Genomic DNA, 13,262 nt, shown 5'->3' with positions numbered 1-13,262 from the left:
CGTTTGGAGACATGGATTGAGCATATTTTGGGTCCTTAACTAGAGAGACAATAAATAAACTAATTAATAAAAAGAAAAAAGCCTCTACCTAAATCTATATACTTGGCAGATGCTCGTTATATGAGAAGCTTCACAAAGATTGTACCTAAATTGATGGGGTGTTTCATCATAAAAACCTTCCACACTGTTGATATAACAGATTAATTTTCAAACTCAATACTTGCTTCAACAGAGGATTTAGTGTGATGGTTTCTCCAAATGGAGAAAATTAGAAGATTTTTATTTTATTACTACAGTAGAAGCCTCTGGGCTACATGGAAATGATCAAAACCAGCCCGAAAATGGTGATAATAATGTCCTTGTAGGATTCAATTCGACAGTGAAATGCATTCAGACATATAGCGGTGGAATTCGACTAATTACATTTACTCTATGTAAGTACAGTTTGGAGGTGCTTTGTGCTTTACTTGAGTATTTTATGCTAATTAATACTTCTAATCTACTGTTTATAAGGGAAATATTGTAGCTTATACTACACTACATTTCTTTGACAGATTTAATGACAAAAAACAGAATCACATTAGTCATACAAATTGTAATCGAGAAAGATAATGTTGATGTGTTATTCTAGATGAAGCTATCCAGCAGTTTTTATAAAGTAGTTAGAATTAACTAGGATCAGTCAAAGAGTATGGGGACGTTTTATACATTATATTTAGAACAATAATCTGGCTCATTTAATTAACAAACCTGGTGCAGAATAATTATACCCTCTGTATACTCACTCACATACTCTCTTTTAAATGGATCCTCAAGGACTCATGCTCTTAAATAATGAAACCTTTGGCCATCATGTTCATACATGTTTGTGTCAATTTTGTAAAACAAAACTGACACAACATTCAGAGATCTGAGAAGGGATCGCTCCACACGGCTCTTGTTCTCAGTCCGAACTTGAGGACGAATTGGAGGACGCTTATGGAGCGGCCCTTGGTGTCACTTTATAAGGAACAGGGTGCTCACATGCAGCAACATGCGCACGTGGCCGAATGGCTGCCACAACACAGAACAGAGAAGCAAGATCTAATTTTCTGCTCAGGATGCCATTACTCCACTATACGTTTACAAAGCAAATAGCCGTTTGCTGCTATATACACGGTCGGCCATAAAGTTGGAATAATTTTGTTTTCGGACACAATCCAATTTTAATTGTGGTTTTATTTTCATTGTGATATGTTTGGAAGAGATTGATTAATAAGGTTTTGAGAAGATGTACACTTTACCTGCTAATAATAAATCCAATCATTTCATGGACTTTATGGGCGATCGTGTGATTGTTCTAAATGTACAACACCTTTTAAAATGATGCTCACACTTGAAAACATCAATTATTACAGTTATTGTAATAACATAATCCAGTTATTAGGGCCTCGGGGCAATCGCACCGAGCACTACTGTTATACTGTGGATTTCTTCTTATTCCTCTTGCGGAGGCAATTTCGTCCCGCTAAATTATATATCAAAACGTGCGGTTTGATCGGAATCGGTGTGCTATTACTTTTCTCTATGGAATACGAATTTTTCGCGACGTAAGTCGCGAAAAACTGCCCAAAATTTTGCATTGAAATTAATGGGACGGCCGAAAGAAAATGAGCAAAAAAGAACATTAATTGAAGATTTTCAGACGTCTACTTCTCCGGCATAATTTCACCTAGAGACTCCATTTAAACTTTAAACAGTAGACACAAGTCTTGTGTATTGGTGTATTAATTTGCATTTCGATAGGTCATATAGTTTTTTATCAATCAATGACCATGATCATTTTTGGAGAAATTCTGAGATTATAATGGGTGTGTATTGCACGGAATGTTCGTGTCAGAGTGTGTGATGTCATCGCTCAGAGTGTAGAGGGAGAGGTAAAACTGTCAAAAAATAAATTTGAAAGCTGCACTCCAGGCCGCAAATTCCACTCTACAGAAATAATTTATACATAGAAATGTAGGAAAATTTGTCTTCTCACTCACAATCCTCTGGTAAAGCTGTCAGAGTTATAGTTTGGGCGTACGACGCAAAGATGCGCCACCAAAACCACCAACAGCCTCATTGGGTCCCATATTAAAAACGCAGGAAGATTTCGGAAAAAGTGAGATTTAACTGTTTTTTTAGATCGCTCTAACAAAGCTATTTTTTTAATTTTTCTTAAAAAAAAAACATATGTAGAGGTTCAGGAAGAACTCAGGACGCTCAAAGTGAAGTCGGATCAATTATTATGTATTATGGTTTTGCCAAAAATGCTTTCTGTTCGAGGCCAGAAATTTCACTCTGCCCACCTCTGGCTGCTTTCACTTCGCCAGAAGATTCCACAGCTGTTAATTCCGTTGATTGCTCTGCTCTGATTGGTCGACCCCAACGCTTTGATGCTTTGATGTGATTACAGTTACAGATACACGCACGCACACACACTGGTCATTTAATGTAATAACAGTTAAAGATACACGCACACACACACACACACACTGGTCATTTAATGTAATAACAGTTAAAGATACACGCACGCACACACACACTGGTCATTTGATGTAATAACAGTTAAAGATACATGCATGCACACACACAATGGTCATTTAATGTAATATCAGTTAAAGATACACGCACGCACACATACACTGGTCATTTAATGTAATAACAGTTAAAGATACACGCACGCACACACACACTGGTCATTTAATGTAATAACAGTTAAAGATACACGCACACACACACACACACACTGGTCATTTAATGTAATAACAGTTAAAGATACACGCACGCACACACACACTGGTCATTTAATGTAATATCAGTTAAAGATACACGCACGCACACACACACTGGTCATTTAATGTAATAACAGTTAAAGATACACGCACGCACACACACACACTGGTCATTTAATGTAATAACAGTTAAAGATACACACACGCAAGCACACACACACACACACACACACACACACGCACACACACACACACACACACACACACACACACACACACACACACACACACACACACACACACACACACATATGCGCGCGTAAGCGTGCACACTCCTCCAGATACAAATGTTTCACACACACACACATTTTGAGGTTAAAGGGCATAGGTTGCTGTATAAATAAATACTTGAAGAGGAATGTTTGTTGTAGGTGTGCTCCTTGTATATTATATAGTATCATAACATTACTAGTATTAATTGTTTGAAATCTCTGAAGAATCTCATCATAGTGTACACACACCGGCAGTAGCCCCCGTGGCCCTTTCAAAATTTCCCCCAGAGGAAATTTTCTAGTTTTATATATTATTCTGAAATGGGTGATTTTACACGGGGGTGTACCAATAACTATTCTTGGCACTTCTACTATAATAATGAATTATAATAATTTTGTACTTTTATGAACATTTTTAATGCATACTTCTTCCAACCCTGCATGTACAAACACAAATACATCATTTTTTGAATAATATTTTTCTTTTATCTTGCTTTGCATTAATCTCCTAATCAGTGTGTCTTCTGGTTAAATGTCAAGTGTTTTAAAGCAGAAAAAAATATTCACAAAGCGTCAATTTGTTGACACAAACACTGAGAGGAGTCTTACTATATGAACATGAATGGAAGCTCAAAGCAAAAACAGCAGCAGATATAACTGTGTTGCCATAAATTAAGTGTTCAGCCAAAGTTACCCTACAAAGATTAAACTGTCTTATGTTGGCATGTCACACTGAGTAGTAAGTGTGGTGGAATTTGTTTTACGTTGTGGTTAGTCATGCAACTCAGTCATTCACAGTGTCACTCTTGGTTTAGTAGCTGAGTGCAGACAGTGTTTCCAGAGTCAGTGAAACAGCAATTTCAATACTATTCAGTGGCATAGTGGAATTGGAGGAAATATGAAATTGATAAAGCCAAGCAATTTGCCCTTTCAACATCGAGACATGTCACATTAACTGTTCTACCAAAAGTCAAGAGAGAACTGCTCATGTGGAGTGATTTCCAAAGTGGAGCTGCCAACAGACTGGTGTGCATGAAGGGTTTCAGTTACAAAACCTGATGGCACAGAGGTTTGCGTACGTGTGGACCCGACAAAGTTGAACGACTCTTGTCCGAGATATGTGCTTCCATCAGTGGAGCACACTCTTGGACAGCTGGAGGGCGCTAAAGTATTCTCGAAATTGGACGCAAATTTGGCGTTTTGTTAAATCCCCTTTGCAAATGAAAACATCTTTATTGCTCCATTTGAGAGACATTGCTTTAACAGTCTCTTATTTGGCATCTCCTCAGAAGAGAATGTCTCAGCTGCAGGAGAGTCTATGGAGTAGTTTGCCAGATGGATTACATCCTCGTCCATGCAGACACTCCGGCTCAGCAAGACGTGCCATGGATGACAGTGTTAAAGTGACTGTAACAAACAGCCATCTCACTAAACAGTGAGTGTGTGAATTCACCAAAACCTCTGTTGAGTTTCTGGAACAGATCATTGACGTGATGTAAGCTGTCACAAACATGGAGGGGCCCACTGTGGGGTGAGAAGGCCTCTGGGATGGGATGGTTAATCATTCATCTGAGAACACACAGTTGCTGAGTGAGCCGCTGAGAGCAAAGAACGTGTGGACTTGGTCGAGATTCACAACAGACAACTTTTGACAAGAATTGAGCCAGCCACTAGGTTTGGAAACCCTACAATTTCAGGACAGAGAAACCTCTCAGCTTCTCTGTTTTGCTCAACAGAGAAGAGGATGGCACATTTAACCAGATGCTTCAAGAGCTCTCAGCACCACTGAACGAAAACATGCTACAATAGAAAAAAAGGCTTTAGCCATCACAATGACATGTGAGCAGTTCTCAGACTTTCTGATCATGTTTGAAATCGACAAAAAACGCTCAGACCAAAAGAACAAAGCTAAGAATGACATTTATTCTGCAGGTGACAAATACCTAAAGATGCAAATAAATCTGTATGCACACCAAGTAATATTCTTCCAGCCACAGACCAAAAACTGCAACAAATCAAGGAGCACCAAAACAAGTAAAGCAGTACTTTACTAGATGCTGCCCTGACAACAGGACTGTGTTATCCTTACCTACAACACTACTGCTAGACTGAATTTCCAGACAGACTGTGGGAAATGTTTGATCCTGATTTGTTTGACTGGAACAGCAGCCATCTTTTAGTGGTAATCCATAACTATAATGTTACAGTTTGATCTCTCCAGATCTCTTTCTATGTCTGGCATTGTGTTTTCAGGTTGTCTGTCCATTCTTTTTGTACTTGAATGTGAAATATCAGGAACATTTTCAGTAAAAAGTTTCTTCTATTCTGCAAAAACAGTTCTGGCCATTATTCAACACCATATTGTGACCATATTTGGTCGTTTACTGTGTTGGTCAAGCCAGTTTTTTTTTTATAGCACCAAATCATAACAGAAGTTATCTCAAGACACCTTTAATATACAGCAGATCTAGAACAGTGTTTCTGCTATAATTTTACAGACCTGGCAGGCAGCCACGACAGAAACAGAAACCTCAGCAAAGCCAAAAAATGTTTATTTTAAAATTTCAGACAGCAGGGAAGTTGAGTGTATTTTATCTAAACTGCTAAAGTTAGTCGAACAGGTGATTCTCACGTCATTTCTCAGGTCCGCCTGTTGGATGGGATTTGGTGCTTTGCTCACCTACCGTAAGATTCTTGATTAGTTTCTTTTCATCCACTTAGTAATATGCACCGTTAAGAATGCAGTTATACCTGAGGTGAAGTATCAAAGATAAGATTATGGGTAGCCTACTCGTTACAAAACAGGCTTGGTACAGAAGAAAACAACAGGCTAAAAGGCTGACGGATTCTGTGTTTTTGTGATTGTATCTAAGCTAAGAGAATATTCTGTTAAAAAAGATCAGTGATGTTGTATTGCTCTCACTTTCCCCTTGAAGTTTGACGGAATTTATGTAGCCTCAATGCATTTTCTGTGAAGTGAACCCTTCACCGGGCTCTGCTTTTAAAAAGCCATTGAATGCTGTAGTGCTTGATTGCTTGTTATCGGATGCTAACTTTGTAGGCAATTCGGCCTTGTGCGTCCTGATTCATTTGGTATGCAGTTAACACATCACTCATAATGTTTTAATGAGAACTCTGCCCCATTGAAGAGTGAATCGTGTGGATCGCGTAAATAACTAAACTAAGAAGTAACTGAAAACATTCGATATTTAAAGAAAGAGTGTTGAATTTAAGAATGGGATTTGTTGTAGCATAAGTGGTGAAATGAGAGTTTAATTCTGTCAGGCTGAAGTTGGATTGGTAACACTAATCTTGGGATTTGTGGTGATTTTGTCGGTCTTTTGTGACGCCTGATTGTAGACATGTGTAAAACATCCACATTTTGTTTTTTCTGTAGCAGCACCATCCATATTTGAATGGAGATTGGTGGAGGCATACAGCTGCAAGGCAGTAATTCTGGTGTCATCCTTGACACAACTATCTCTTGCTTGCTTTTAATGTGAAGAATGCCCTTGAGAATAGAATGTGTACCATGATGGCCTCCTTCAGGTTCAGAATAGCTTTTGATTTCAGTCTGAGGGGCGGACAGCACGTCATAACTAGTTCATAAACAGACTCCCACACGGTTCAGCCACCTCCATCTGCAGCTGTTATTCTTGTGGAAGAAAACTATTGTAAGAACTCTCTTAGAGATTAAACAGTGTTCCCTACAGCACAACTTTTTTCCTATATTTTGAACCGTGCGTCCTTTGGAAACATCTGGAATTATCCTTATGTTATACCAGAAAATAATTTAGGCTAATACGTACTTGTATGTAAAAATGTAATTATCATAATTGAATTTCATGGAATTAAGCTTGTTGAAACAAGCTGTAAGAAGCGTGTTGATATTGTAAATTGTTAATACTTTTTTTAGTTGTTTTTTTGCTAATACCTCTTATATTTCTAGTTTATACTGCTGTAATTCTTGAAATTCCCCCGTTGTGGGACTAATAAAAGAAATCTTAATCTTAATCTTTCTTTTTCTTTAAAATAAATCTAACAGAGCACAAGACTGTCAGTAAACAAACTCCTGATGCTATTATTTAATGTTGCACTCTGCAGCAGCTTTTTGTTAATTGAGTGGGTGGTTTTAGTAGCAGTGACAGCTGTCCTGACGGCTCCGTTGACCACCGCACAGCTTGTCACAGGAAGTACGATAAACATTGATCACATCTCTCTCAAGTCTGTGTTATGTATGCAGGAGTATTGACAGTGAAGGTTAATGGCCGTATCCGTTTCAACTGGCTGCTGTTATATTGAGGAGTTTACAGTGAAAAAGGCAAACGTCCAACAGTATCTGATTGTCTATCGATTTGAATTGCGGAAAAGCTCCCTGACCTCTGATTGAATAATTGGGTGTCTGTTTACAGAAATGCCAAGCATGGGAGGGAAGCTGCTCCTGCTCGTCAAGTCATCTGCATCCTACATTTCCACAGCCTGAATTAGCCCACAGGGCCTGCGGGAGATGTATTTAAGATTCAAAAAGTATGCTGTCTGAAAGCATTTTACCATGTGTCTCTTGTGCTCCAGTACAATGAGCATGCTGAATTTGTTGTGGGAGGAAAAAAAATGACTGGAACTAAATATTTACTCACATGCCTCCCAGGCTGGCATCAAAGTGTCTGGAAATATTCTGCTGAGAGACACTTTTTCCCTGTTATGTGGCGTAGATCCAGCTGTCACATTTATAGATCTTGTACCTCACTGTAAGGTACGGGCTGCACTAAACAAACGGACAATGCATTTAAATCACCTGCCTGCGCTAAGTGCATGGCCATTTTCAGTGCTGATATATACGGAAATAACAAGTGAGCAGATGCAGAAACAAAACCGTTATCTGCATGCATGTCAATGCATCTTATTGTTTTATTCCTACCTAGGGTCAGAGGTCTGGATGATTGTTGATATCAAAGGCAACAGCGTGTCTTTCAGGGGCATTAATATCTTACGAATCCAGTATACACCTTATCGCGAAAATCCTTACCTCTGCAGCAATAAATCAGCTTATTGGCATGCATGCTGTTTTTCTATGTGTACTCACTACCTTCAGTATTGATTTGCTTTGCTGTGAGACAAACGGTGCAGAGACAGTAGGTGCACAGGCATTGTAAATGCACACACACACACACACACACACACACACATACACAAAGGTACATTTTAAACATTTAAATGTGAAGTAACTTGCGCTGTAGCAGTTAAACTATAAAAAAGGCATCATCTCTGCCCGACAGCCGAGCCGTCGGCTTTTCTCTCACGGGTACACACACCCCTCATTAACTTGAAGATGGTTCACTGAGCTGCTGCATACTGTATAACCACTCACTGCGGGCAGAGTGAAGCCGGGTCTAATTGCTAACAAGTATATCAACAGCTGGACTAACACAGCTGGCTGGAACGGCTCACTTTTCTCACTGACTGTGACCAGAGAGATTAAAGGAATAGTTTTGATTTTTTTTTTTAAAGTGGGGTTATATGAGGTACTTATCCATTATAAGTTTATTACTTACAGTCAAGGAGGCATGAGTACAGACATGGAAGCTAAGAAATGCTCTGCTGTGGACAGGGGCAGCAGCAAACATATTATAGCAACAGAAAAAAATAAATTACAGTATAGGTTTATATCTTCACTGCTTTACTTTGGTGACTCCATTGACAAAAAAACAATTTTACCTTGCAGAACACAAGAATTGCTGGCTTACGTCTACTTCTTCGATCAAAGAGTTTGTTTGACGTATTTGCGACTTTGGCGCTTTAAAGGGTTAGTTCAGATTCACCAAAGTCACCCAATAATAAACTAACTAACCTATTGAGGCAGCGCTAGACCAGCAACCCTTGTGTTCTGCAAAGTAAAATGACTGTTTGTCAATGGAGTTTGTTGTCATTGAAGAGCACATAAATGGCTATAATGGCTTCAGTTCCCCATTGAAAAAGGTTGTCTGACAGCAAGATAGAAAAATAGCATGCCTCCGTCCACAGCAGCACATTGCTTATTTTACGTCTTGGAACTGCTGCCTTCTTCACCAGACTGGGACAGACTTACACAACCCTTCTTCAAATATTCCAAACTATCGTTTTAATGTGCGCATGTGTGTCTGCGTGTATGCATGCAGATCAGAAACCCTAATTTACGACCTTATCTCTTCAACCCTCTGACCGAAAATATAAATAATTTATAAAAATGTATCCTCAAACATATATTGCGCTACTCACATGCTTAATTATGACATTTCAGAGAAACATAACCTGTCCTGTACATCTACATCTACCTAACATCTACAGAAAGCATGTTGCTGTTGCTTTTAATGGATGCAGTATGTCAAGGAGTGGATGAGGGTTTTGTTAGTACAAAGCCCATTTGTTAAATCACGGAGAAAAACTTCCAAAAATGGGTGTCTAGATCAAAATAGTTCAAGACGTGTGTGTTGGTGTTTAGGTCTTCAGAGTCCACCTGATTGTTGGCCGCTTAAAATGTTTTCTATGTCCTGTGGATTTTTTGCAGTATATGTGCATCGAATAGCGCTGATTAGCCATCTACCATCTGCTGGGCTGTGTGAGTGGAGCAGCTCATTAATTTGCCTGTTGTGTCTGCGTTGAAGTCGTAGCTCCTCTATAGCTATCAGGCAAAGCTGCAGGGGCTCTACATGTGCAAGCAGCGGGGAGCAGCTGGTGGATGCAGCGTTACTGCACACAAGTGGCTGAGTTGTCGGCATCTGTCTGACAGTGAATGAGCCGTCCTCCGGCCAGTTTCTGGCTCCAACTGTGACAGTACAAAATACATCTGCTTTATGTACGATAACATCAGCTCTGAAACGCTGTGTGTCCAGTTTGAAATAAAGCTCCTCACCTTGAAGGTCATCTCTCAACATCTTTTAAGAATCCAGTGGAGATCCAGCCTGTGGCGACAAATCATTAGTTTGTTACAGAAATGCTTAGAAGTTGATATTTGCCTCTTTCCATGTATGTGTGTATCAGTGTAAAGTAATGTGTGGTATTGTTTTTTTTTTTTGCAGGACCTGGTGGGCAGTGCTCCCCCGCAGAGGAACTGGAAAGGAATAGCTATCGCCCTCCTGGTTATCCTCATCATCTGTTCCCTGATTGTCACCTCCGTCATCCTGCTGACCCCTCGTATGTACACACAGACACAGACACACACACACACACACACACACACACACACACACACATACACACATGTTATCATTCAGAGATTGCATTCCTCCAAGGATGCTTCAAAATGTGTGCAATCTGCATCAAAGTAACAGACCTGCACCCAACAATTTACATCAAATGTGCAAGTTTACATCAGTGCAAGAAGTTGGGTGTCTTTTATGTTGCCTTACACAGCAAAAAGGAAGGATGTTCAATATCAATGTCTGAGGTTCTCACAAGAGACGTGAAGAGTTTTTAATCATAGTATGTTTGCCACAACAACAATCTTTTGAGTGTAGATATTTTGAAAAGCTTTTTATTTATTTACTGCACTTGATGTAAAGATAAAGTAATTAAACGTGAGATAGGGTTTTGCAAAATCATCTAAACCAGTGTGGTGCCTGTTCAAAGCATCCAAACTTGAGACAACTGCAAAAACTTAAACAAACATTTAATGACCTCAATGAATTCAACAAGCGCCCCCTCTCAATACACTACACAGTCAGTACATAATGCATTACTAACAAATACGATGCATCAAAGAAAATCAAAGGACAAACATACAAACTTCTTAAATTTTATACACTTTTTCCACCTTAAAAAATGTTATATATGTGTGTTATTTAAACGGGGGAATACCCACCAAAAATAGGTGACATACTATACTCCTTTCCCAATTTCCTGTAGATGAGTTTGTCCTCTCTCTCTCTCTCTCTCTCTCTCTCTCTCTCTCTATCTATATATATATATATATATATATATATATATATCCCACTTACCAGGACAGTGCCGCTATGGTACGTGCTCTACTCTATCAGATTCATGACATCATGAACGTGCGAGAAAACAGAGATGGTAAATGGTAGAAAGCAGCATGCAGAACAGTGAAAATGTTAAGTGTGAATACTTATTCAGTTTTTCTTTTAAACTCAGTACTGAATAATTTAGAAAATGTTTGAGCGCTACTTGGATGGAAACGGGTGGAATTTGTGGATGAGATGAAAAAGTTTCATAGCATCTCGCCGGAAGAGGGGCAAAAATTTGTCCAGTTGGATGTTATGTTTTCTTCATTGCCAATCGGAGCTGAAGCCGATACCTGACTACTGCAGAGTCATTGGTCCCGGAAATGGATGCTGATTCTAACCTATCCCACAAAAGACAAAAACCAGATGGTAATGCGTGTTGGTAGAGTTTTTTTGTCCAGTGGGAAAGGAGCTTTAGTTAGATTATCGAAGGCCTTGTCTGGCAAATAGGTTTTCAGAATACAGCGTGCCAGAGTTGGCATTTTAGATTCATGGGAAAATAGCTGAAATGTTTGAAAATGCCTGGTTCTAATATCATGCACCAAACAAAAATCCTGGATCCTCACCAAATACTAATCATTGTTTCTTGGGACACGACCCAACGTTCCACTGAATTTCATTTAAATCTGTTACATATTTTGAGACGTTCTGACAACAAACATAAAAATGAGACACTCAATATTCACTCATCCACACTCACAGCTCTCTGCTTCAGTATACATATTCTGTTCTACACGTAGCTTTGACTTCAAATGGAGAACAGAAAACACTACGGACAAAACTCAGAAACTATAAACCCCTGCTAACAATCTGCTACAATCCTCTCAAACTGTAATAGTAAACAAAAGATTAGACATTTGAAGCACACGTCTGAAGGATAGATGGATGGGGTAAACAAAGTGTGTGACAATCATTGGATACAATGCTACTGGGGGACTAACATCATCACACATGAATAAAATTGGGGTCATTGAATCCAAAAGCTTTCTGACCATACCTATTTTATGCAATTCCAACACTGTTTAACTCAATATACAGAAATTTAAAATCCTATAGGCGGAAATAACACATTGCATTGCATGGAATGAGCAAAGTGAGCATGTCTATAAAGAGAAGCCGAGAACCCATTTTTATTTTTATATCTTGAGGTCAGAGGTCAAGGGACCATATCAGTTTTTCAAAGCATTATTTCACCCCTTTCCCCACAAGAGGTACCAATTAGGTCTTCTAGTTTCATATGGTGTCATGTTTGTATCTTACCAGCAGTGGTGAAATGTAACTAATTACATTTACTCAAGTACTGTACTTAAGTACAATTTTGAGGCACTTGTACTTCTTACTTTTCCATTTTATGTAACTTTATACTTTTTCTCCACTGAATTTGAGGCAAATATTGGATTTCTCACTCCCTTACATTTAGCTGCCAGCTTTATTTACTTTTCAGGTCAAGATTTAAAATTAAAAAACATGATCAATTTAAAGAGAGCTAACCCTAACCCTAACCTCATAACAGTATATAAAGTAGTTCAAATCAACCCTCCCTTGATAAATTTCAAGCGCTGCTTGAATAAATGCATGAATAATGATAATAATACAATAATATATTTGCAATATACAGTATATATAACAATGTTAGTGTGGCCATTCTGCATAAAGTGTACTTTTATTTTCAAGCGTTACAATTTGATGCTGATACTCTTGTACTTTTACTTTAGTAGGTTTTGAATGCAGACCTTTTACTTGTAGTGGAGTAAGTTAACAGTGTGGTAATAGTACTTTTACTTAAGTAAGGGATCTGGATACTTTTTCTACCACTGCCTACCGGTAGCTTTAAAACACCTATTGTCAACATGCAGATGAAACCTTTTCTTCGTCTTTATCTTTTTTCTCGGATCACAGGCAGCTATTTTAATTTGATAACCTTGTTTCAGGGGGGCAAGGTTTTACGGATGATATGCTTTCTCCAGTTTGTGATTGTGTACCAGTTTTACACAGAGGAGGGGTCACCCTCTCACCAGGTAATGGCCCTTTTAATGTGTAATGCCATTCAGGCCTGTTTAATGGATTATTATGCAGTAATAGCTCCAGCCATTTGTCAGATTGGCACAGCATCAGAGATACCATTTGCCTCATGGTGGAAATTAGCTTTCTCCCCTCACTTTGCAGCTTCTTGCCAGACAACAGAATGTCTCTGATTTTTCAAGTTGATAAACACTTTACAATGTCTGACATGGTAT

General features: G+C 38.8%; 1 protein-coding gene across 3 annotated transcripts in view; it reads left to right on the top strand.

Moving 5' to 3' along the window:
- LOC131980319 (dipeptidyl aminopeptidase-like protein 6) overlaps positions 1-13,262 on the top strand; it is a 109,179-nt gene that overhangs the window by 65,765 nt on the left and 30,152 nt on the right. For all 3 annotated transcript variants that reach the window (XM_059344532.1, XM_059344530.1, XM_059344531.1), the window contains one exon: positions 10,084-10,198. In XM_059344532.1, the coding sequence (XP_059200515.1) occupies positions 10,084-10,198 (115 nt within the window). The remainder of the gene's footprint in view (positions 1-10,083; positions 10,199-13,262) is intronic.

The sequence above is a fragment of the Centropristis striata genome, chromosome 11 (assembly GCF_030273125.1).
Source record: "Centropristis striata isolate RG_2023a ecotype Rhode Island chromosome 11, C.striata_1.0, whole genome shotgun sequence".
NCBI classification, from domain to species: Eukaryota; Metazoa; Chordata; class Actinopteri; order Perciformes; family Serranidae; genus Centropristis; species Centropristis striata.
This window is presented reverse-complemented; position numbering and strand designations above follow the sequence as displayed.